This window comes from Bos grunniens, chromosome 29 (genome assembly GCF_055505025.1).
Source record: "Bos grunniens cultivar Pamir isolate PY7600 chromosome 29, Bosgru_T2T1.0, whole genome shotgun sequence".
Taxonomy (NCBI): domain Eukaryota; kingdom Metazoa; phylum Chordata; class Mammalia; order Artiodactyla; family Bovidae; genus Bos; species Bos grunniens.
Window position 1 is genome coordinate 29,113,564 of NC_141193.1, and position 27,702 is coordinate 29,141,265.

General features: G+C 37.8%; 1 protein-coding gene across 9 annotated transcripts in view; it reads left to right on the plus strand.

Moving 5' to 3' along the window:
* GAS2 (growth arrest specific 2) overlaps window positions 1–27,702 on the plus strand; it is a 180,216-nt gene that overhangs the window by 110,282 nt on the left and 42,232 nt on the right. For 6 of the 9 annotated variants that reach the window (XM_086385714.1, XM_086385708.1, XM_086385710.1 and 3 more), the window contains one exon: window positions 1,072–1,179. In XM_086385714.1, coding sequence (XP_086241840.1) covers window positions 1,072–1,179 — 108 coding nt within the window. Of the gene's footprint in view, window positions 1–1,071; window positions 1,180–15,782; window positions 15,962–18,506; window positions 18,561–27,702 lie in introns of those variants that run through there. The other 3 variants (XM_086385716.1, XM_086385715.1, XM_086385717.1) reach the window with 2 other exon arrangements.

The following is a 27,702-nucleotide window of genomic DNA, read 5'->3' on the forward strand; positions in this document are numbered from 1 at the left end:
AGCCGCCAGGGAAGCCCAAGAATACTGGAGTGGGTAGCCTATCCCTTTTCCAGCAGATCTTCCTGACCCAGGAATCAAACTGGGGTCTCCTGCATTGCAGGCAGATTCTTTACCAACTGAGCTATCAGGGAAGCCTCTATTGTCTGGTTGGTTGGTGACTTTAAGAGAGGACAGGTATGAGACACAACATGGGAGGTTCCCAACAAAAGAAAACATAAATAAACCTTATTCCTAAGATCATGGACTATATATCGTCTTTAGTAGTCACAACTATTTATAAGCATTTTGCATTTATCATTTAGTATTTGTATTTTTTAAAGAGTAGGGAGAACCCCATGGACAGAGAAGCCCTGCAATCTATAGGGTCACAAAGAATCAGACATGACTGAAGTGACTTAGCATGCATGCACATGGAGATAAAACAGAGAAAATTTGATAGTCAGACATGGATTCTATAAAATACATATAAACTGTGAGATACTGCTATGAGAATAGGTCTTGGAAGATGGGAATTACTGAGGAGTGAATTGCCAGATTAGTCTGGATGAATTAAAGATGACAAAAAGAGTTCAAAATAGGGTGAAGCAGTAGTCTCATTTTAAAATAATAATAAAATTTAAACTCTCATGTATTTTGAAAATGGGTAAAATTAATATTAAAATTATGATAGGGAAGCATATGCACTATGTTAACATAGATGCTGTTCCAGCCATCAGTAGACTTTCTTGGCAACACAATGTACACAGTCTTCTTAATTCACTAAACATGAGACCCCAGCGCATCATCCCTACACTGCCAGTTGATTTGCTCCCGATTATCCTCCGGTATTATCATTGCCATCAGCCCGCTTAGGCCTTCGTGCAGTTACTGGCCTGCACAAAGTACCTTCAGGGCCTGACCTTTACATAGTTCAGGTTTAATATGATATTTCTGTGCTCACATCATGTCCATAGGCTGATAGAGAACACATTCAAACGCATTAATGGTTTAGGGGCCTTTGAACCCGTGAAACAAATTAATCTAAATGGAATCTGATTAAGCAGAATGAACTCGCCAGCTCTTCCATTTCAGGTGAAGCGGATTTCTGAAGATCCTCCTTGCAAATGCCCAAGCAAGTTCTGCGTGGAGAGGCTCTCTCAAGGAAGATACCGCGTCGGAGAGAAGATCCTTTTTATTAGGGTAAATTTTCACTTTTCACTTGACAGCTTGTTCTCCTGAGCATGTACAGAACTGGAGTTGGGGGTTACAGGGAAAATATGACCAGTAACTAAGCAGGAACTTCCCAGGTGGTGCTTACAATTGGGTTTGAACATGAGATATGGAAATTTTTATTATCATACATAATTACTGCTGAGGGCTAAATAAATACAACTTTATCTTTTTACATATACACCAAACAGATCATAGAATCAAACTGAATGAGGAAAAGAAGAGAAAACAAATTCGTTTTTGGTCTAGGCATTTAGTTTCAAAGGAACTAAATCTGCTTCAATGGGTAATAAGAAACACTATTCTGCCCTGGTTTTCCATATCTTAAGTTTGGGAAATGATCAACCCATAGGTCCTGATAACTTTCAAATTATTTGAATATAACTTTTGAAAAAGTTTGGGTTATTAACCAGGGTGAGGAAAGTCAAAACTCATTACAATAGAGTGATTAAATGATGACTGCCATTATTTTAGTAGTTTTCTGGGTTAGAATAAAGAAATAGGGGGCCTGTGCCAATGAAAGATTTGGTGGCCTCTGGCCATTTTTCAGTCATCCTAATTAAAAATCGGACAATTTTTGATTGTAATTATTGACTTAATAAAGTAACATTTCAGGCTGTGATCTGCTTTGTTAATCATCAAGAGAATTTAATCTCTCAAAATGTTTGTTGCTTTCCCTAAGACCAAGAGAGAAACAATCCCTAAAAAACACTGACATAGAAAACACTATTCCTTAGAAAGTCATAATTGCACAATTCTTTTAATAATTCTGTATCTAACACATTTACTGCTGGTTTACTGTTTTCAGCATAAGCTAGAGTTAACAATTTCACGTCTAACCAAATTCCAAAGTTTGTTGACAACACCCAATGACTTATGTATGGATTATGATTATTATATATTTTTGTTGTTGTGAACACATTTTCTCATTATGCTTTTGAGTCAGTACGATAACAACCAATAAGAATGAAAAATTAGGAATGTGTATGGTTTACTGAGAAAGAACCCAGAAGACGTTTCTGCAGATGATATCTTTGCTAAGCGTACGCTTTATGTGGGTTTGCAGAAACCAATGTATGATTGGATACTTTGCATACATGGCTATCTAATGTTTACTTATGTAAATGCATCTATATGCTTATGTAGATATGTTAATTTATATGCGCAAGTCTCTAAAGGTGAGGGAGAAATCTCTACCCAATATAAAGAATCCTTTAGTACAAGAGGATATCTCCAAGGTTTTTAACTGTCACTTTTAGGCAAATATGCTAATAATCCCCTGCTACAGTTGGAATTCATGTTTCTAGTTTATCAAAAACAATTTCTCAAAGCCCCAGATTTGGCATTGTACCTTCCAATGAGCAGCACTGTTTTTGAACTACCTAAAAACCCTGATGCTATCCCCTGAGGGATTGGGGGCAGGAGGAGAAGGGGACGACAGAGGATGAGATGGCTGGATGGTATCACTGACTCCATGGACATAAGTTTGGGTAAACTCCCGGAGTTGGTGACAGACAGGGAGGCCTGGCGTGCTGCGATTCACGGGGTCGCAAAGAGTCGGACACGACTGAGCGACTGAACTGAACTGAATAGACCAACAAAGTTAAATGCAGTCGATTTCTGTCTATGGTACAGATACAAATTTGCTTTCTTCCAAGGTTTAAATATATCAATTATTTTTCACTGTCTTTGAAGTGATGATGAAACCTCCTTGTTGACTTCCGTAATAACAGAGATTTAGGTATTTCTATTTAGCCATGCTGTGTATCTTTGAAATGTAAACAGATGGCTTTCAGCCTAATGTCATGATCTTGTGGAGGAGAGAGGTAAGAATTTTCCTTTGTTCTTTGTTCATTCACTTAGTTGGTAACTACCCAGGCCTCAAGTACTGAAAAATCACTTGGCAATATAAAGCTGTATAAGCTTGTAGTAAGGTTTTCAGAAATATGTCTTAGATGCCATGAAAATGTCTATACTATTTGATTTGTCAACCTCAATGCAACTCCATGTAAATATTTTAACGATACTATTCCATGTAAACAATCTAACAATAATTTTAAAAACTGGTCCTCAGATATGCAACAGTATCATCTGGGAAATGGTTAGAAATGCAAATTCTTGAGCCTGTCTCTGGACCTATTGAATCAGAAGCTCTGAGGGTGGGGCCCAGACACCTGTGCTTTAACAAGCCTTCTAGATGATTCTGATGCATCCTAAAGTTTGAAACCACTAATCTAAAAGAGAGCACTAACTGTATGAATGAAAAGATCTGGTTTTTAACAGTATAATTAGAAGTCACTTGCATATCTGATCATGGAAGTATATAATCATTGAGGTACTAGGAATGATTATTTTAAAGACTTCTCTGTATCATGAGAAAACACTGAAGATACAATGTTAAGTGGGAAAACAGACTTTGAAATTGTATTTACATATAAAAATATCTGTGTATAAATCCAATGTGATTAAGACTTAAAGGGAATAGGAATAATTGAAAATATTTTTTTAATTTTCAGAAGGCATTAAGTTATGAGTGAATGATTTTTTTCTGTTCTACATTTATTTCTGATGATATTAAAAATAAGGATTCTTTAAAAGAAGAGAAGTCAGCAACCTGATACAGTTGCAAATGTGAGAATAAATAAATGGACTTCTAAAATGTATCAGATTAATTAGCTCAGTGCTCATTTTTCTGATCTTTTATCTAAGCTTTTTATCTTCTGAACAAGAGTAGAGAGGTTTATTGGCACCATGGAGTTGTTTAGACCAGGGAGGGCTTTGCATTTTGTTGTGAACTTGTAGCATGTTTTTCCTTGGATGAAGCTCTCATCTTTCCTTATTGTTCTTTACTATTTTATTTTTCCATTGTGAAAACTTACACAAATTGTTTGCAGTTAGCCCTAGGAAATGTATAAACATATTAATATAAATGCCCTTCTCTTTTCAGACCCCATCAGTGAGCCATATGCTCAGTTTTCTCCCTGCTGAAGTTTTAATGACTAAAAACTTTATAGTCATTAAAGTTTTTATCATTTGATATCCCTTTCCTTCAAGGCTCAGTTTTTAGTGACATGCAAATAATCTAATACAATAAACTGACCTGTGCTAATGCATGAATTGGATGTAAATGACTCCAGTGAATAGAACTTCCATGGGGGGTAAGATCTTTACACTTAACACAGTAGTTCTCGTGTTCTGATAGTGGAGCATGAGGGCAAGCCAGTGGGCTCACATGTGGTGAAACAGCTGACTTTTTTTGTGCTTTGGGCACTAATACAATGAATAATTTTTTTGCTTAATTACAATTTACCACTACCCTAAATAGCGTTGTTCAAAATGTGTTTCAAGGATTTATAGTTCTACAAGATGTTAAAAAATATTATTCATAAAAAAGAAGGGTATGACCATGGGTTTAAACAGATTTCTTTAATAACTCTTATTACTGATAATTGACTCTATTAGCCTCTGTCTTAGCACCTGTGATATATCTCACTTTAACTTCTCAGTGCAATGTTGCCATTCTCATTGTACAGCTGAGAAGCACAGAGGTTGAGTAACTTCCCAGATTAGAAGCAAATAAGTGATGAAGCTCAGTTCAGTTCTATCACTCAGTCGTGTCTGACTCTTTGCGACCCCATAAGTGATGAAAGTAGGGAAAACCAAAAGATTATTCATGTATGACCTAAATAAAATCCCTTACAATTATACAGTGGGAGTGACAAATAGATTCAAGGGATTAGATCTGATAGATGGGGTGCCTAAAGAACTATGGACAGAGGTTTGTGACATCGTACAGGAGGCAGTGATCAAGACCATCCCCAAGAAAAAGAAATGGAAAAGGCAAAATGGTTGTCTGACGAGGCCTTAAAAATAGTTGTGAAAAGAAGAGAAGCAAAAGGCAAAGGAAGAAAGGAAAGATAACTCATTTGAATGCAGAGTTCCAAAGAATAGCAAGGAGAGATAAGAAAGCCTTCCTCAGTGATCAGTGCAAAGAAATAGAGGAAAACAACAGAATGGGAAAGACTAGAGATCTCTTCAAGAAAATTAGAGATACCAAGGGAACTTTTCATGCAAATATGGGCACAATAAAGGACAGAAATGGTATGAACCTAACAGAAGCAGAAGATATTAAGAAGAGGTGGCAAGAATATACAGAACTATACGAAAAAATCTTCATGACCCAGATAAACACGGTGGTGTGATCACTCACCTAGAACCAGAAATCCTGGAATGCGAAGTCAAGTGGGCCTTAGGAAGCATCACTGTGAACAAAGCTAGTGGAGGTGATGGAATTCCAGTTGGCTATTTCAAAGCTGAAAGATGATGCTGTGAAAGAGCTGTACTCAATATGCCAGCACATTTGGAAAACTCAGCAGTGGCCAGAGGACTAGAAAAGGTCAGCTTTCATTCCAGTTCCAAAGATAGGTAATGCCAAAGAATATTCAAACTACCACACAACTGCACTCATCTCACATGCTAGCAAAGTAATGCTCAAAATTCTCCAAGCCAGGCTTCAACAGTATGTGAACTGTGAACTTTCAGATATTCAAGCTGGATTTAGAAAAGGTAGAGGAACCAGAGATCAAATTGCCAACATATGTTGGATCTTTGAAAAAGCAAGAGAGTTCCAGAAAAACATCTACTTCTGCTTTATTCACTATGCCAAATCCTTTGTGTGGATCACAACAAACTGTGGACAATTCTTAAAGAGATGGAAATACCAGACCACCTGACCTCTCTTCTGAGAAATCTGTATGCAGGTCAAGAAGCAACAGTTAGAACTGGCCGTGGAACAACAGACAGGTTCCAAATTGGGAAAGGAGTACGTCAAGGCTGTATATTGTCACCCTGCTTATCTAACTTATATGCAGCGTACATCATGAGAAACGCTGGGCTGGGTGAAGGACAAGCTGGAATCAAGACTGCCGGGAGAAATATCAATAACCTCAGATATGCAGATGACACCACTCTTATGGGCAAAAAGTGAAAAAGAACTAAAAAGCTTCTTGATGAAAGTGAAAGAGGAGAGTGAAAAATTGGCTTAAAACTCAACATTCAGAAAACCAATCATGGCATCCGGTCCCATCACTTCATGGGAAATAGATGGGGAAACAGTGAGAGACTTTATTTTCTTGGGCTACAAAGTCACTGCAGATAGTGACTGTAGCCATGAAATTAAAAGACACTTGCTCCTTGGAAGAAAATCTATGACCAACCTAGACAGTATATTAAAAAGCAGAGACATTACTTTACGAACAAAGTTTCATCTAGTCAAAGCTATGGTTATCCAGTAGTCATATATGGATGTGAGAGTTGGACTACAAACAAAGCTGAGTGCCAAAAAATTGATTCTTTTGAACTGTGGTGTTGGAGAAGACTCTTGAGAGTCCCTTGGACTTTAGGATGGCCTGGTTGGATCTCTCTGAAGGAAATCAGTCCTGAATATTCCTTAGAAGGACTGATGCTGAAGCTGAAACACCAGAGCTTTGACCACCTGATGTGAAGAACTGACTCATTTGAAAAGGCCCTGATGCTGGGAAAGATTGAAGGCAGGAGGAGAAGGGGACGACAGAGGATGAGATGGTTGGATGGCTTCACCAACTCAAAGGACATGAGTTTGAGTAAACTCTGGGAGTTGGTGATGGACAGGGAGGCCTGGTGTGCTGCAGTCCATGGGGTCACAAAGAGTTGGACACGACTGAGCAACTGAACTGAAGTGATGAAAGTAGGATTCAAAGGTCCAACTCCTGAATTTATACTCTTTAGCACTAAATAACAGAGAAGGCAATGGCACCCCACTCCAGTACTCTTGCCTGGCAAATCCCATGGTCGCAAGAGTTGGACACGACTGAGCGACTTCATTTTCACTTTTCACTTTCATGCATTGGAGAAGGAAATTCTCCAGTGTTCTTGCCTGGAGAATCCCAGGGACGGCAGAGCCTGGTGGGCTGGCATCTATGGGGTTGCACAGAGTCGGGCACGACTGAAGGGACTTAGTAGTAGTAGTAGTAACACTAAATAATACTGATTTATTTATCTGGGATTATCTGAGATTTCCTGGGGGGCTGAATATATTAATGTGATATATTAATCATGAGAATGAGATGTATTATGTAACATTTTCTGAATGTATCTGAACATGGAAATGGTCCCTATGCCACCTGTTTTCCCCAGAGCATTATCCTGGGCTAGGAGGTCATGAAAACATACTTTGGGAAAGACATTATCAATCAAATCAATTAAAAAAGAATTTGTAACATAAAATTATATGAAAGTTTTCTGCAGTTTGCCAGAGTTAAAATCTATTTATATCAAAGTGTGGCTTCCCAGGTGGCATAGTGGTAAAGAATCTGTCTGCCAGTGCAGAAGTAGGAGACATGAGTTTGATCCTTGGGTTGGGAAGATCCCCTGGAGTAGGAAATGGCAGCTCACTCCAGTATTCTTGCCTGGAAATGTCCCATGAACAGAGGAGCCTGGCAGGCTATACAGCCCATGGAGTTGCAAAAAGCTGGACAAGACTGAGTACACATGCATACACATATCAAAGTATTTCTAAGAAATGTTGACGTTATACTGTTCTATATGTAAATTCCATTTGGAAATTATGATTCAAGGAAATGCCTGGAAAACTTTAAAAGAAAGGCAGCTAAAATTTAATAAACATCATTTGCACCAGGCATTATAACAGGTGCTTTATGTACATTGTCTCACTGACTTCTCTACCACTGAGCTGGGAAAATGTTTTTATCCTTTTGTTATACATGAAAAGACAAAGACTAATTATGGTTAGGGTCTTAAGTAAATAGTATGATGCACAAAATCTAAGTTTTGACTCCCAAATCCATAACATACTCCATTCTAAGCTACCTGCCTATGACATGTCCATTAGATGCAGATTTTTATTCACAAGGTTAGTCCTGTAAAAAGGACTTGCACCTTTTTCCAATAAGTTTAAGGCTCAACTATATAGTAGTGTATTCCTGTATCATTTTTACTTTACAAATATTCAGATACAAAAAGTATTACAATTGCATAATCAGTAGTACTATGCAGTGTAAGGCAAAGGATTTAATTTGTTTGCCTGACTGTATTGTGGTAGTAATAAAAATTATAGTAATTATTAGGTGTTTACCTGTATGTCAGACACTATTCAAAATGGTTTATATGGCCTATATAAGACAATAAGATATCTTACTTTCCACCATTATATCTTATTTATTTATTTTTTTTAATTGAAGGATAATTGCTTTACAGAATTTTTGATGGGAGGGAGGTTCAAGAGGGAAGGGACCTATGGATTCCCATGTTCATACCTATGGCTGACTCATGTTGATATTTGGAAGAAAACATCATTATATCTTATATCTTTTTCAAGGAAGTCAAAAGATAATTTTTTACATTGCTAATATAGTTTTCTTGTCTTTTTACTAATTATTGATATTTTAAGTGGATTAATATTATTTTAATACATTTTAATAGCAGATTTTTATAATTGGGTAAACCATATCAGTTTTCATTCTAACACTCTGAAGCGTCTGAATATTTTTTTCTTCATATTTTAGGAAATCTGACTACTTAGGAAGCCTAAAGAAAAGGCAATGAATAATTTCACTGGAACTCAGCAAAGGGATTTGAAATATTATGCAGTCACCTTCATTATACTAGTTTTGAGTTAAGTCATCACAAATCAATGGAAAAGCCACACACATTATTATTGATTCTTTGTAATTTCTTCTTTACTATAAGAAATCTTCAGGGTTATACCTCTGTGTAGAAAACAACTCACTATAATAAGCCAAGCAAAAGAGGTACCAGAGCTCTGTTGCTATAGCAACCCAACCTGGCAATGTCTTCTGGGACTTGCTCTAAGGGAAGGGCCAATGATAGGGAGTAATGTGACTTTCTTTTCTGCTCTTATGACATATATTGATTTACTGTGAATAAAAAGTAACATGGTTCAAATTGCGTACCTTTCCTGGTAATGAAAAATGGGCTCTTGTATAAAAATGACAAGGAGTTTTAAACAAGTAGCAAGGAGTAAAACTTTCATTTATCTTAGTGGAAACATTGCATAAACAGCCCTTCCTCAGTAGTTGAATGTTGAAAATTCATTTTCTTGAATAGCAAGGATGTAAATATTTCATATAATTTAGCAATTTATGGGAGCAGCGATTCGGATTTCAAAACTGTCTAATGGGTTATATTACTTTTAGGGAAAAAATGGTCAGGTTTGCCTCTGATACATGTATAAAATCTCAAAGCATTTATAATGTTCTAATCCATGATGAAAGAAACATGGCTGCTATTACGGCATGAATATTTCCAGACTGAGTACCTTTCTTTGCCCAACTGCCTCAAAACTGAACACTAATTCAGGTAAAGCAAGCAAGAACATTTAAAATGTATTCAAACACTTTAAGATTTCTTCTTAATAATGTCTTTGCTCCATTAAAGACACTCTCGTTTCTTTGTAATTTATTCATGTTCAATGAGGCTGGCCCAATAGGATATCATTTACACTTTGGTAACACATCTCTCAAAGGACTTTGCAAATGTTAATGTCTTCTTAACCTCTTCTTTCAGAGAAAAGTATATATCTTGGATGAATGCAAAATAAACAAATAGTGATTGACCACAGCTATAAAAAAAATCAGCTGAATGGATGTTAACCTTTCTGAAATTTATTCCTTGAGAATGAAAACCTTTAAACATAGAAAAACTATGTTCTAATCATAGACTTTGTCCATGATTGCACCCAATACTACATTTGACACTAAATTGGAAAACAATAAAAAAACACAACTTGATATCTCTTAAAAGAATTGAAAGAGTAATATATCTGGGCCATTCTCTATATTCCTATTTAAGTTAGAGAAGTATATCAAGTGTGAAGAACAATAAATAAATGAGTTCAAAACCAAAAACTCTTTTCCTTGAGAATTTGCCAATATTTGCCACTTAGCAGTGAGTAGATTTTTAAAAAAAATATTATGTCTACCTTTTAACTGAACTGGTAAGCATTTTTACTTATATCCAACTGGATCAGCAAAGTTTACCACGCCTTTAAGTTGTACAATACATGCGTGACTCTATTTCACCTTGAATCATTTTCTTTTGCCATTCCACTACATCTAGAATAAATGGATAATATTTTTTACTAGCCACAAATAAAATTATGTAAACTTACAAAAACATTGGAAAAGTAAGCATCTTCAATTGAGGAAATACATAGGACCTATGATTTTTATTCCCACTTTCTGCATTGCTGTGCCTTCCTGCCATTGAGATAAATTCATTGTACCAAATTTATCATGGATTCTTTTGTATATATATAGACAATAAGGAAACCAAGTATTAGGAAGTTAATTACTCCCCAAATGTCACACAGCTATAGGAGTTGAAATCTTTCTTTGAATTCAGCATATCTGATTTCAGAGCCTATATTTTTAACTATATGCTTTTCATTCTGTTTCAGACTATCTAGTCTTTGGCATGTTGTGCTGTGAGTATTCTGCTCAGCTTTCAACATCCACTGATAATTGACCTGTACTTAATGGTAGTTCCTAATTTGCTTATTCCTTTGCTGCTGTGGTTTGGTAAAGCATGGAATTTAATAGCCAATGCCTGTTAGAAGAGATTACCCAAGAAACAATCTTAGAAAATAATAACACCCCAACACACACACACAAAAAAATCAGAAAAACCAGGATGGTTTTCACATTGTTCAACATAGTTACTGATTTTTTTCCCAATATATTGACCAGATTTGAAAGATCTTTCCCAAAAAATGATTTATTTGGTGAGTGAACAAAGGGATATTCTCAAATTACTTCAGTTATATATTTCCATTTCCAGTTTGCTTTTATGTTATCAATATTAAATCCCATTAATCTTGTTATATATGAAAGGATTTTCTGACCATGATATGGTGGGTTGGAGAGATGAAATTGCCTTTTCTACCTTTTAGTATTTTTAATAAAGGGTCTAAATTAGACCCTTTATTAAAAAGTACAAAGTACTTTTTATGTACAGATTGTGACAAAGTACAATCTGAAAACTTTTGGCATAGCAGTTAATCCTTTTGAAATCATTTTCCCTAAACATAAGTTTTGAGTAATTTTTTATAATACTTTTTCCTAATTGTGTTACTTGATGGAGGGTAGAGTATTTCTTTTGTGTGGTTTGTAAAGTATACTGTGCTGTGTGTGCTATGCTAAGACACTTCAGTTGTGTCTGACTCTATTTGACCCTGTGGACCATAGCACACCAGGCTCCTCTGTCCATGGTATTCTCCAGGCAGGAATACTGGAGTGGGTTGCTGTGCCTTCCTCCAGGGGATCTTCCCAGCCCAGGGATCAAACCACTGTCTCCTATGTCTCCTGCACTGGCATTCTTTACCATTAGCGCCACTTGGAAAGCCAAATTGCGCTTACTTATACATTATGTCATATTTTCACTGGGGCTTCTCTGCTGGCTCAAAGAATGGTAAAGAACCTGCCTGCAATGCAGGAGACCCAGGTTCAGTCCCTGGCTTGCAAAGATCCCCTGGAGGAAGGCATGGGAACCCATTCCAGTATTCTTGCCTAGAGAACCTAATGGATGGAGGAGCCTGGCAGGCTACAGTCCATGGGCTTCAAAGGGTCAGACACACAACTGAAGCAACTTAGCACACGTATTTTTCATTAATACTTTTTGAAAAAATCAGTGTGATTGTTAATTTATACATTTTCTTGATGATGAAGCTACAGATAACAGATATTTAACAATTTTCCCATCAGCTAGTAAGTGGCTGATCCAGGATTAAATTATATTTCTTTAAATATTAAATTCCATACATTTAAAACATCACTGCATTTTGGACTGTTTTCTTGACTATGATGGCTACTCCATTTCTTCTAAGGGATTTCTGCACACAGTAGTAGATATAATGGTCATCTGAGTTAAATTCATGCATCCCAGTCTGTTTTAGTTCACTGATTCCTAAAATGTCGACGTTCACTCTTACCATCTCTTATGTGACTACTTCCAGTTTGCCTTGATTCATGGACCTAACATTCCAGGTTCCTATGCAAAATTACTCTTTACAGGATCGGACTTTACTTCCATCACCAGTCATATCCACAGCTGGGTGTTGTTTTTGGTTTGGCTTCACCTCTTCATTCTTTCTGGAGCTATTTCTCCACTCTTCTCCAGTAGCATATTGGGCACCTCCTGACCTGAGAAGTTTATCTTTCATGTCATACCTCTTTGCCTTTTCATACTGTTCATGGTATTCTCAAGGCAAGAATACTGAAGTGGTTTGCCATTCCCTTCTCCAGTAGACCACGTTTTGTCAGAATGCTCCACCAATAGACAAATCTCAAAATCTCAAAAATGACAGAATGATCTCTGTTCGTTTCCAAGGCAAACCATTCAATATCACAGTAATCCAAGTCTGTGCCCCAACCAGTAATGCTGAAGAAGCTGAAGTTGAACGGTTCTATAAAGACCTACAAGACTGTCTAGAACTAACACACAAAAAAAGATGTTCTCTTCATTATAGGGGACTGGAATGCAAAAGTAGGAAGTCAAGAGATACATGGAGTAACAACCACATTTGACCTTGGAATACAAAACAAAGCAGGTCAAAGGCTAACAGAGTTTTGCCAAGAGAACCAACTGGTCATAGCAAACACCCTCTTCCAACAACACAAGAGAAGACTCTACACATGGACATCACCAGATGGTCAAACCAGAATCAGATTGATTATATTCTTTGCAGCCAAAGATGGAGAAGCTCTATATAGTCAGCAAAAACAAGACCAGGAGCTGACTGTGGCTCAGATCATGAATGCCTTATTGCCAATTTCAGACTGAAGAAAGTAGGGAAAACCACTAGACCATTCAGGGATGACCTGAATGAAATCCCTTATGATTATACAGTGGAAGTGACAAATAGATTCAAGTGATTAGATCTGATAGACAGAGTCCCTGAAGACCTATTGACAGAGGTTTGTGACATTGTACAGGAGGCAGTGATCAAGACCATCCCCAAGAAAAAGAAATACAAAAAGGCAAAATGGTTGTCTGATGAGGCCTTAAAAATAGCTGAGAAAAGAAGAGAAGTGAAAGGCAAAGGAGAAAAGGAAAGATATACCCAATTGATTTACAGTTCCAAAGAATAGCAAGGAGAGATAAGAAAGCCTTCCTCAGTGATCAGTGCAAAGAAATAGAAGAAAACAATAGAATGGGAAAGACTAGAGATTGCTTCAAGAAAATTAGAGATACCAAGGAGACTTTTCATCCAAAGATGAGCACAGTAAAGGACAGAAATGGTTTGGACCTAACAGAAGCAGAAGATATGAAGAAGTGGCAAGAATACACAGGAGAACTATACAAAAAAGATCTTCATGACCCAGATAACCATGATAGTGTGATCACTCACCTAGAACCAGAAATCCTGGAATGCGAAGTCAAGTGGGCCTTAGAAAGCATGACTATGAACAAAGCTAGTGGAGGTAATGGAATTCCAGTTGAGCTGTTTCAAATCCTAAAAGATGATGCTATGAAAGAGCTGCACTCAATATGCCAGCACATTTGGAAAACTCAGCAGTGGCCACAGGACTGGAAAAGGTCAGCTTTCATTCCAGTCCCAAAGAAAGGCAATGCCAAAGAATATTCAAACTACCACACAATTGCAATCATCTCACATGCTAGCAAAGTAAAGCTCAAAATTCTCCAAGCCAGGCTTCAACAGTACATGAACCAAGAACTTCCAGATGTTCAAGCTGGATTTAGAAAAAGAGGAACCAGAGATCAAATTGCCAACATCCGCTGAATCATTGAAAAAGCAAGAGAGTTCCAGAAAAACATCTACTTCTTTGTTATTGACTACGCCAAAGCCTTTGACTGTGTGAATCACCAACAAACTGTGGACAATTCTTAAAGAGATGGGAATACCAGACCACCTGACCTGCCTCCTAAGAAATCTGTATGCAGGTCAAGAGGCAACAGTTAGAACCAGATATGGAACAACAGTCTGATTCCAAATTGGGAAAGGAGTATGTCAAGGCTGTATGTTGTCACCCTGCTTATTTAACTCATATGCAGAATACATCATGTGAAATGCTGGGCTCGATGAAGCACAAGCTGGTATCAAGATTGGTGGAAGAAATATCAATAACCTAAAGATATGCAGACAACACCACCCTGATGGCAGAAAGTGAACTAAAGAGCCTCTTGATGAAAGTGAAAGAGGAGAGTGAAAAATTGGCTTAAAACTCAACATTCAGAAAACCAATCATGGCATTTGGTCCCATCACCTCATGGCAAATAGATGGGGAAACAATGGAAACAGTGAGAGACTTTATTTTGGCAAGGGCACTCCAAAATCACTGCAGATGGTGACTGCAAGCCATGAAACTAAATGATGCTTGCTACTTGGAAGAAAATCTATGACCAACCTAGACAGTATATTAAAAATCAGAAACATTACTTTACCAACAAAGGTCCGTCTAGTCAAAGCTTTGGTTTTTCCAGTTGTCATATATGGATGTGAGAGTTGGACTATAAAGACAGCAGAGTGCTGAAGAATTGATGCTTTTGAACTGTGGTTTTGGAGAAGATGCTTGAGAGTCCCTTGGACTGCAAGGACATCCAACCAGTCCATCCTAAAGGAGATCAGTCCTGGGTGTTCATTGGAAGGACTGATGCTGAAGCTGAAACTCCAATACTTTGGTCACCTGATGCGAAGAACCGATTCATTGGAAAAGACCCTGATGCTGGTAAAGATTGAAGGTGGGAGGAGAAGGGGATGACAGAGGATGAGATGGTTGGATGGCATCACCGAATCAATGGACCGGAGTTTGAGTAAGCTCTGGGAGTGGGTGACGGACAGGGAAGCCTGGTGTACTGCAGTCCGTGGGGTCACAGAGAGTCGAACGTGAGTGAGTGACTGAATTTAACTGAACTGAAAACATCACACAGTAAAATTCCCTTTGAAGTATTGTTTAAATTTTTGGAATAAATGAAACTCTTTGTTTTTTCTTCTGTTTTTGATTTAAGAATCATTTCCCTTGCATTACATAATAATGTGAAATTGTAAAGTTTGAGTTTTCTTTCTTCCTTTTTTAGTCTTCCCAACAAGAATATTTCTTGGTTGGTTTACATGTTCTATGCTGATATAAATATGAGTAATTTTTAAAATGAGTTTTACTAAGTGAAAGTATATGAAGCAATTTTACAGAAAGGGTGTCATGTTGTTAAATTATTGATGAGTCTTCTAGGAGCCAAAGAACAAACCTATGAAATATCTGTCATTATAAATTGTGTATCATCCTTCCAAGGGCCAAGTTACATAAACAGGATGCAGCTAGATTCATTAAGAAACATACTTTATAACTTAGCTATCTTGAGTTTGCACTGAACATAGCATGGTAGCAATTTTACCATTACAACATTGACTGTAATAAATTAGGACTCATTTATTTTGTGGTATCTTTTTCATAAAGTCAGTGAGTTAAGTTTCTGCAGACTCAGTCATGATAGACCTTGCCTTGTCTTTCCCTTCTAATAGTTGACATTTTGCATTTCAGTTCCTCAGTAAATCATGGAATCTTGCTTGGTTCTGGATCCAGAAGGTACCTTCATCATCTAACTGTCAAGACTTTTAGTGAAGAAACCTTACTGATTCATTTCAAATTTTTATTCACTAGAATGGTGTGTTCCACTTATAGTAGTAGTAACATTTTCATTTGAAGCTTGGGTGTATGTTGTTTAGGATATATTCTGTCATTTCCTGCCATCTTGTTAGAGGCATACTAAGACCTTGAGGAGATTCCTTATGTAGATGTGGGGAGGAACAAGATATAAGAATTTGGGTTTAATATTAACGTTAGGATATGTACTCAATTTGTTTTACTCTAATGAAAGTCCTAATGTTACCCAAAAAATAAATAAATTACAGTGAGTTATTTAAAGATATTTACCCCCGTTTCCCTAAAAGAACACCAGCAAGAAATTACTACATTATATGACTTTTCTCCTAGCTGTAGCTTTCTCTCACTTTCATTTCCTTTTATATACCAGCTTCTCTTGCCAACTTCTAATCTTCCTTCACGGTTCTCACACCTTGTCCTTCCAGCACTCTTGGCTGTTACGGAGAAATGCCTTCTCTCTTGCCCAGAGGTTTTATAATCTAGCTTGTATTACAGACATCACATTTTAGGGGGCTATAAACTCCATGGAGAAATTATAATTATTTGAAATATCACCATGTAAAGGACTTTCTCATGCTTTCTCTTTTTAAACTAGCTCTACAATTTTTTTTTCATTTTCACAGAAACTGACACCTGAGTTAACAGTCTCTAACTTTCACTCTAAACATAGTCATTTGTTCATATTTTTCTTGAAACCCAGCCTCATAAAATATGTGGGGCAGAGATAATTGGATAGTACCTCCAAGGCCTCATTTGAAGGCAGGTAAAGGGCAGACCTGGGATTTCAAATTCTCTTCTAACTTTGGCATTAGGCATAAGGACCCCAAGGACTCCATTCTAAACTGCAACACCCAGATAAATAATAACACAGTAATTTGTCATCATCCACCAATGTGTTGCTGCTGCTGCTGCTAAGTCGCTTCAGTCGTGTCCGACTCTGTGCGACCCCATAGACGGCAGCCCACCAGGCTCCCTTGTCCTTGGGATTCTCCAGGCAAGAACACTGGAGTGGGTTGCCATTTCCTTCTCCAGTGCATGAAAGTGAAAAGTGAAAGTGAAGCCGCTCAGTCGTGTCCGACTCTTAGCGACCCCATGGATTGCAGCCTACCAGGCTCCTCCGTCCATGGGGTTTTCCAGGCTAGAGTACTGGAGTGGGGTGCCAGTTAGCCAACGATAATGTTACCCATCTGGTGCTCTTCTTTTGATAATCATGGTCTTTTGAAATCCTCGATTAATAGAGAAATTATGAAAACATATAGCACACAGAGCTTTAGGAGTGTTATTGGCCTGTCCACCTACAGCTAAAGTAGGCTTCAGCCTTGCACAGAGGCACTTTGGACCACAATGAATATATCACAAAATCCTGCTGCCATGGTGATATTTACAAAGTATCTTTCTACCTTCTTCTAATTTCCCTATCAACCAACATGACAAGGAGCTGAAAGTGTTCTCAGACGCCAAGAGAGGAATGAGCTCTTAACCAATCTTGGGTAGCTCATCTATCTCCTGTATTTATTCAACATCTTATAACAAAAAGAAATCCCACAATGAGCACTGGAAGAATTCCAAAGAAGCCTGAATTTTTAATTGACCTACTGGCAGCAAGGATTGAGTGGGATCTTTCTTCATGTACAACATCCATAGATCTGATGGATAACACACACACACACACACACACACACACACATATATGGTAGAGATGAAATATTCTAAGGAAAAAATGGAAGATAACCTTAAATAGTAAGTTACAGCCATAATAACATCTAATCATGGGAGGGGAAATGAATGTTTCCCAAGGATAACTTTATTTTGAAACCCTGATGCTTAGGCAGAGAATCTGGGACATGTCCTTCAATTATAACTGAAGGACTTTCAACCAACCACCTTTCAGATAAACTGGGCATCTCCTGGTGAATATGTGACCATTGTGAGATTTCTAATCTGCATAAATACACTACCTGTGTACATTTTAAATTTCAACAGAAGGAAGTATTAATATACACACATGTCACACAATTTTCTGAGTGGAAATATAATGGTGAAACCTTGAATAAATGCAAGAGGTCAAGTAAGTAGGGAAGTCAGAACAAGATGGCAGGATATTCACCTAAAACAGGAAATTTCATAGAGAAAATAAAGACTGCATTTACATAACAATTTTCTCTACAGTTTCATGAAACCTTCTCTAGAGCCTGGTATATTTCAGTTGTGGAATCGAGACACAGACTTGATGTCTGTTTTGGGGAAAAATTATTTCCTTACGTATATCTCTTGTTGTTAAAGTAAGAATTCAGCAAGGAACAGGAGACTGAAGGACCCCCAAAAATGGATAGTTCTAAACATTTACGTTTTAAAGTGTCTACCAATTCTTAGACTGTGTATGCCTTAGTTATCACTTCATGTAGATTATTAGGCATTAAACCTTCCTTTGACTCTAGGGTATGAAGAAATGTAAGAATAGTCATTATAACCTGAAAGTAAAGGTTTTCTTTAATCTTGTCAAAAAAGATCACAGTTTGCATTTTCAGGTAACATTCATGCGCCTTTCTGCTGTTGGGACAGAGAGCATTTTATGAACTTCCTATCTTCTTGTTTCAGTAGGGTCTTCATGGTTGTGACTATGTCTCCATAGCCAAAGCAAAGCAGACGTTGAAGGTAATCACTTAGATAGTTTAAGTAATGATTTAGTAATTTAAAAACTCAGGGGAGAACTTCTCCACATTGCTTTCGTGGTGGACTCTTGGCCTCCCATCAAGTGAGGGAAGTTGAGCATCCAAAAGTGAGTTTTGTACCTGTTGTTTTTTCCTTTTTCGGTGAGAGTTTTAAAATGCTGGTTCTCCTTTGGTATTCCCATAATAGTTTATAAAAATGGCAACCGTGGGCTTATGGTGGGTGGGTGTCTTTTCTTAGTGCAGTTTCCTTGCTCCAGTGTGTTCCTTTACTGAGCTTGTTATCAAAATTATTTGAAAGTATAAACCTGGGTTTAGTTTCTGTATGCAATGTCATTTTAGCCTTTGCCTGAAAATATTTAAAATAATATACTTGTGGAATAAAAATGAAATGCCGTGTGATTTCAGATTGTTTCCATTCTATTCCCATTGTACAAATTGCCTTTTGTGATTTAACACATGAACCCCATGGATCTTTGCCAAATTTTGGCTCCTGACACCATATCCAACCTCCAGATCATTCAGCAGGGTTTTAACTAATACATGTGATTTATTAGTTTATTATATGAAAAGTGACAGAGATAGCAATGGAGTAAGTCTCTAATTTGAAGCCCTGAAGCTATCAGTGTAGATATAAATATTGGCTCACTTTTCGTTTTTAAATATTAATAATTATGATCCACAAATAGCTTACTTGAGTAAATCTTGTCAATTTCACATAAATAAGTGTTAGAAAAGTCCCATTTTGTCAATTTTTCTTTAAACAGGATGGGTATATCTTGAAACTACATTATGAGAACTAGATTAGATCTCAACAATGTATTGTTAAATGCATTTATTGATTTGTAATTTATTTCTGCACTCATTCATCAAATACATGAGTATGTGCTATATGCAAAGAACTTTTAGAAATCTCAAGGATATTGTTTGTAAGGTGTGTTTCTTTATAAAGATCATGCTTAACTATATAAGTAATTGGTCACACATTAGTGATAATTCTATCAATGGCATATAACTTAATTGGTTATCCACATTAATAATTGGCAAGAAGGAGAAGGAAATGAATTTCCTTAGATCACTTCTAAAATCTCTTCAATGAACCTGAAAATATTCTAGAATATTAGGGTGCATGATCATGTTGGGTGGTAGAAAAACAGCAGCCATAACTTTCCTTGGACCTGTTGAAAGTCATTGTATAATGACTTTTGAAGCAAGTTAGTACTAAATATGAAACCTTAATCCGCTGCTCTGACCTGGCTATGATAGCCTTGACTGCCATCTATCACCATAATCAATTGAACCACTCTTGCTTGCTGGATGTGAAATTTCCCTTTTCATTCTTTAAATGTCTTGAAGAAGAAGGTATTCCTGACAAGTTTCTCTGTGTTCTTTGTTCTTTTCGTGACTTAAATTGCCACACTTCTCTCTGCTTCTCTCTTAAAAAAAAAACAAAACAAAAACGTTTCATAAGTGTTTTTTAAAAAGGCATGAGTACATCAGGAATGTAGTTCTCTGATAACCTTCATCACGGTGCTTCCTATTTTAGGGTGCATCTCTATAGAAAATATTTCAAGTTGGTATGATTTCAGTAGGCAGTGTCGATTTTATAGGAGGTTTGTAAAGGAGCTCACAGGTTAGTTCTTTGGGAGGCAGTTTACATCTCTTTTTGAGAGTTTTAGAGCAGTACAGAATTCTCCTCTTTCCTTTTCTTTACCTTCCCATTTTCCCTTGGGAAGAGGAGTAGGGAAGAAAGCAGACTTTGTCAAATTTTGGAAGTGGGTCCTCATCTTGGTCTCTCATTTTTCTTTCAATCTAAACACAAACATAGGATGACAACACTGACATTGACATTTTCTTAATCGAAGTGAAATGCACTATAATCACGCTTCCTGGAGTCATTCCTCAGAGACCCAGTTCAGTTCAGTTCAGTCGCTCAGTCGTGTCCAACTCTTTTGCAACCCCATGAATCGCAGCACGCCAGGCCTCCCTGTCCATCAACAACTCCCAGAGTTCACTCAGACTCACATCCATCGAGTCGGTGATGCCATCCAGCCATCTCATCCTCTGTCGTCCCCTTCTCCTCCTGCCCCCAATCCCTCCCAGCCTCAGGGTCTTTTCCAATGAGTCAACTCTTCGCGTGAGGTGGCCAAAGTATTAGAGTTTCAGCTTCCGCATCAGTCCTTGCAATGAACACCCAGGACTGATCTCCTTTAGGATGGACTGGTTGGATCTCCTTGCAGTCCAAGGGACTCTCAAGAGTCTTCTCCAACACCGCAGTTCAAAAGCGTCAGTTCTTCAGCTCTCAGCTTTCTTCACAGTCCAACTCTCACATTCATACATGACCCCTGGAAAAACCATAGCCTTGACCAGAGGGACCTTTGTTGGCAATGTCTCTGGTTTTCAATATGCTATCTAGGTTGGTCATAACTTTCTTTCCAAGGAGTAAGCGTCTTTAATTTCATGGCTGCAGTCACCATCTGCAGTGATTTTGGAGCCCAGAAAAATAAAGTCTGACACCGTTTCCACTGTTTCCCCATCTATGTCCCATGAAGTGATGGGACCGGATGCCATGGTCTTCGTTTTCTGAATGTTGAGCTTTAAGCCAACTTTTTCACTCTCTTCTTTCACTTTCATCAAGAGGCTTTTTAGTTCCTCTTCACTTTCTGCCATAAGGGTGGTGTCATCTGCATATCTGAGGTTATTGATATTTCTCCCAGCAATCTTGATTCCAGCTTGTGCTTCTTCCAGCCCAGCGTTTCTCATGATGTACTCTGCATAGAAGTTAAATAAACAGGGTGACAATATACAGCCTTGACGTACCTTTTCCTATTTGGAACCAGTCTGTTGTTCCATGTCCAGTTCTAACTGTTGCTTCCTGACCTGCATATAGGTTTCTCAAGAGACCCTCTAATGCCCAAAGCAAATGTTTGGAGCTGAGCTTTACGTTTGGTGGATACAGACCCTCTTGGGAGTTATCTGTTCTTTCACCCTTGAACACAGGCAGTTCTGAGAGAACAGGAAGAGCTTGCTAGGCTGTGACAAGCACAGTTTAGAAAGCCTGGACCCCAGGGCTGAAATACCAGGAGCCCAACAGATGCCAAGCTCCTAGTTCTTCCTCCTGGGTGCTGCAGTCACTGCTTGAGGTCCCATTTTGCTCTCACACTATTCCCTGCAGAATCTCAGCCCTGTGGCCCTTCTGACTCTTGCTAGGGAGGCTTGCCAAACTATTTTCATTTCTGAGTCTCATCATCTGATTCTTTTCCCAGTTTTCAGTTCTCTTTGCCTCATTCTGACCCCTTTCCACAGGTGGGACTTATGCTCTAGTCATCTTTGCTGTTTATACCTAATGCCATACCTTGATCTCAGTCTCAGATATCTATACCACCTTCAGATCTTGCTGGGTATGTACAGGCCTGGCGTTAGGCATCCACTTTGGGACTTGTTTGGTGTAAATTATTGTTCTCTCTGAAGCAAAATCACCTTTCCTGCCTCCTATTATTGGCACTTCTTAGATTGGTTTTCTTTACTCCCAAGATACCACGTTTTTGACCCTCTACCCATAGCAGATTACAAAAAATGTGGCAAGCATCATTTTAGGTTATGGCACTTAAATTTTAGCAACATCTGGATAACCAGAGCTAGTGAGGGACAGGCTGATGTGCTTAACATGCCTCCACCCGGTGTTTGCTGCCCAGACATTTCTAGTTAAACACATGAATGCTCCATTTTTATTTTAATGCAACTTCTTATTGTTATCTCCAATCCCATTTACTCTAGTACAAGTATGTCTCCAGAAAAACAGGTGTTTTCTCGTATTCTTAGGCATTGGAGCTATTTATTACAAGTGGCTTGCCTTCATCCTCTTTGATTTCCTAAAAGTGAAGAGCTTTCAAAACACATCTTATGTCTTTAATTAACATACATTTAGTGTGCCATTTTCTTTATTTAAAAAATTTTTTTTTATCTTGATCATTTTTAAAGTTTCTTTCATTGAATTTGTTGCAATATCATTTCCATTTTATGTTTTGGTTTTGGGTATGTGGGTTCTTCACTCCTTGACCAGGGATCAAACCCACAGTCCCTACATTGGAAGGTGAAGCTTTAACCACTGGACTGCCAGGGAAGCCTCTATAGTGTGTCATTTTAAACAGAGCACTTTTGCCATATTTTAAAAGAACAATTCCTGTATATATATATTTTTTTGATAGTGACACAATTATAGATTTATCTAAGAGACAAATAATTGCTTGGGAGACGGGAGAATACTTAAATCTGTACTTAATCTATTGATTTGAAGAATTTAGATCACATTGGGTTAGACATCACAGTTAAGTTAGAGCTCTACCTTTCATGTGTCTTTCATGTGATACATTTTAGGGAGTTAGATATGGGGTGGTGTTCCCAATAGTACGTTATTTACCACAGGGTTTTTCTATCTAATCTGGACTTCAGAAATCCAGAAAAGCTATCAGGAGAAAGAAAAGTCTGAGCTGAGACTCAAATAATAAGCAAAGGTTAGCCAAAAAAAGGAAGGGAAAGTGTTTCAATCAGATTCAGAAAGGGAACAGCAAGCACAGGGGCTCAGGAGCACCAGAGAAAAGAGTTAGGGAGGAAATAGAAAGTGATGAAGGGGGTCTAGAGAGAATAAGACTAGAGAGAATAAGACATTACCAAAATTCTTAGACATTCGGCCTTCAGAGGAGGACAAGGGGAGGAGGGAGAGATGAGAATCTTGTGGTAAGGCAAGACATGTGAGCAGACACACAGAGCCATCTCAGACTACATGTATTATGAAGGCTTTGGCTTTCTCCTGAAGGAAATGTAGAGATTCTGGGGAATTTTTAGAAAGGAAGAGATAGGACTAGATTATATTTTAAATCGCTTAGGCTATAGTGTGGAGAATGAACTGAAATGATATAAAATTAGTGGAATACATCCAACCATATTAGCTTGGGGCATGTATGGGTCATGACAATGTCAGCTCAACCTGGAGACCGTCTGATAAAACTTCCAGAAATAATACATACTATGACCTCCCAGACAAAGCTCTCTATCTAGGTATGTAGTTGTTTAACACTGAGACACTATTAAGTTCATCTTTGTACCTCAAACAGAATATTGGAAAATTGACATGTTGACATTGGCTTATTCTGACACGTCTGCCTAGCATAGAGGCATTGGCTGCGTTTCAGGAGATCAGAATTCCCACTTGTTAATAAAGTTTCTTTGGTGAGAAGTTTACGTAGAATAAAATTCTAAGCTATATCTAGAAACTAAAAGAGACTCTTGGGAAATTGGTGTTTTCATAACTGTTGTGGTTTTTTTTTTTTTTTCTTTAAAACCTCTGGGTAATATCAATTGACAAGAATACAATAAATTAATAAAAAGGTACAGGCTTGTGTTCTTATCAACAAGTTTGTTTAGGAATTGTTACCCTAAACTCTTACTCTCCAGATGTTACCCAGATTCTCAGTTCCAGGCCTGCCTGGTGATTTATTGCATGTTTCATTTAGCATAGCAGTGCTATAAAAAAATACCCTGCCCCCAGTAAGCCCAGCAGTGAGACCAAGGTATTTTCTATGAAAACTGTTCTTTGGGCCAAGAATCCTCCCTAGAGTATTCTTTGGCCATTTACACATTTCTATATATGAGTTTATTACATGCATACCCAGAAAGCAGTGATTCCAGATGCACAGCTGAATTCACATGGATCTATGTTAACACTATTTACCCTCCTCCTGTTAAGTCCCCAAGAATGGTCAGCAATAGCAATGAACCACCTATTAGGTCCCAGGTACAAATGTCACAGTTAAAGCAGTAAACAAAAACTCTCTTTTCATGTTCTGAGAGTGAGGAAATGAACAAGAAACTTATAAGCCAAGGGTAAGATCGTAAAAAGCCAGATATCAATATTTTAGGCTTTGGGGGCCATACGGTTTCTGTCACAGCTACTCAACTCTGTTGTGTTAGCACAAAAGCAGCCTTAGCCAATATGTAACGAGTGAATATGATGGCGTTCCAATAAAACTTTATTTATAAAAGTAGAATGAGGTTCATATTTGTTGTATTTTGGTGACTCTTGACATAGGTCAATAAATAAATTTAACTATTTTCATGGACTAGTAAGGAATGAGACAGAACACAATAATGTGGAAGAGAGGTACTGTGTGTTGCTGTTTTGGTGACAGTAGTTGGGAAGGCCTCTTTGTGATTGGGTTAAATCAATGTCCAAATGATTAAAGAGAAAATTGTCAATATCATCAATTTGTCTTTCTCTTAAAAGCATAGGTAAAGCTATTAAAGTTAAATCACAGATTACACATTTATAGCAGGTAGGGACCATATAGACCAGATTTACATGTACATAGACTCAATAATTGGAGAAGGCGATGGCACCCCACTCCAGTACTCTTGCCTGGAAAATCCCATGGACGGAGGAGCCTGCTAGGCTCCAGTCCATGGGGCTGCTAAGAGTTGGACACGACTGAGTGACTTCACTTTCACTTTTCACTTTCATGCATTGGAGAAGGAAATGGCAGTCCACTCCAGTGTTCTTGCCTGGAGAATCCCAAGGACAGAGGAGCTTGGTGGGCTTCCGTCTATGCGGTCACACAGAGTCGGACATGACTGACGCGACTTAGCAACAGCAGCAGGCTCATTAATTATTACACTGTTGTTGAAGAGAGTTCCAGGTATCTTCATGCAATGCCCCAGCCTTCATTAATTTATACTTCCTCTGAATTTCCATGACGTTTATTAACTGACAATACTCACATAGTATTGAGAAGAAGTGACATTGGTTGGTATGTCTTTTGTATGTGCTGCCCTGAAGTGTATGGACTCTATTATATACTAGTTTCTATGGCTAGCTTGTTGTCTTTACATTATTGGCACACCATAACTATTAGGGGATTATTTCATGAGGATCACAAAAGTTAGAAAAAATTGCAGCTAGAATTTGAACAAGAAATAGCTCACATTGGTAATTTGTTTTCACAGTATAATAATGATGGTGAAATATTAACAGAAGAAAAAGGAGGGATATACTTTGAATCTCCAGTGTCTCCTCTCTGTAGGGTCAGTTGTTATGTGTGTAGTAGTTGTTAAATCCTGAGCCATAAAGCACATCAGAGAGTGTAAGTTTATCAATAATACAGTATGATATTAGGCTCACTTGGTTAAAGCATGATGGGTAATCTGTCAGATAAGAGGCATTGCTTCCTGTGTATGAGGAGCTGGATAGGAGTCTATGATCTCAGACCTCAAAGATCCAGTTGGAAAGGGATCCAAGAGTTAATAGCATAGATAAAATAAGACAAAATAAAAGCTACCATAAGACAGAGCATGATTTCTGCTATGTGTTCAGTAATTCACTGGACAAAAATTTTCTAAGCACCCACAGTGAGCTTGGCACTGTTCTAGGTACTAATGAAGTTGGAGACAGGTGGACCCATGTACACTGGAGTTATCTGGAAAACATTCTAAAAGAAGGTGGAAATTCTCCAGTGATTTGATAAATGAATGCAATTTGAATGTGGAAAGGCATGTTTTTGGAGAATAATAGGGTAAGAATGGTTGAAGAATAGGAAGAACTCTAGAGATGTTTGAATAGTGAGTGGGGCTATCTAACTGGAGATCATGTAGAGAGTTTAAGGAGAGAATAACGTGAGAAAGACTGGGGACAGCTAGGGAGGGCCTTGAATGTAAAAGCCAAAAAATGTGCAACTTAAGCTAATAGCAAAGATAGCAACTGGAGATGTGACTCAGTAGCATGATAAAGTCGAAGTTTAAGGCAGTTAATCTGGGAGAGACATACGGAGAGGTAGAGATTGGAGCAGAACGAATGAGACTAAGTAGGGAGGCAACGAAAGGCAATGAAACTAAGTAGGAGGCTATTCCAATAGTTCCCAGAATGTGACCAGTAATAAAAATGGTGCAGAGAGAATTGAAAGAAAAAGGATGGACAGTATAGATAGCAGTTTAAGAGTGGACTTGATTGGATATTGACAGAACAGAGGGAAGAGTCAAAGAAGAAACTAGAATTTTGAAAATGATGATTTTCTTAATATACATTACTTCCCCCACACACACAAAAAAAAAATTACGAGAAGAAACATATATAGCTTAAAAGATTTTCTGAGGTCAAGTGATTCTTCCATCAACTGGCTGTAAAACCTTGATCAAGTTATTTGATAAAATCTCTGTGAGTCATCTGTAATGTAAATTATGATCATACCCATTTTAAAGAACTGACCACTCTTTCATTCATTCACCAGATACTCCACAAATTCTTTTTTAGGTCCTGAGACTTGAGTAGTAAGACAAGGTCACTGCCTTTAAGGAGTATATTTTCTATAAGAGACAGATACATTGACCAGAGATGTATCAATACATTTTTAAACCAGGTAATGCTTGTGGTAAAGAATCTTCCTAATTCTCCTGCTAAAGCAGGAGACGTAAGAGAGGCAGATTTGATCCCTGGGTCGGGAAGATTCCCCTGGAGTAGGAAATGGCAACCCACTCCAGTATTCTTGCCTGGAAAATTTCGTGGAGAGAGGAACCTGGTAGGCTACAGCTCATAGGGTGGCAAAGAGTCAAACAGAACTGAGCACACACACACAACAATACAACACAACACAATTAACATCACCACGCTAAGTTGTTAGAGCTTAGAATTGATCAGGGCTTCACTATACAACTTATGATTGTAATCATTCACATTTTGCTCCACTAGGTTCTATTATATTGTATTGTACTTGATTATATTGTAAACATAATATTTTCAAAAATGACACTTTGCAAAATTTTAAGTGAAGAGTAATTTTTCTGTGAATTTTATGCAGGTGTTTTCTCTGATTATCTGAACAACATATATACTAGTTTCTCAGAAGATGATAGTTCTTCAGAATATAGTTTGATTCAGACAGTGTGAATATTAGACCAACAAAAAGACATGAAAAATCTTAGTGATTGATTCTGATATGAAAAGTAAAAATGAAACTCCTGGTGCTGGAGAATACTCCAGCTTTTGCTTATACAGAAGAGGGATTAAAAACCCACATTTCATGAAAATTAGAGGACTCTAAAGGTGTGTGAGGTGTAACTATCGAATGTAATAACCTGTGAAA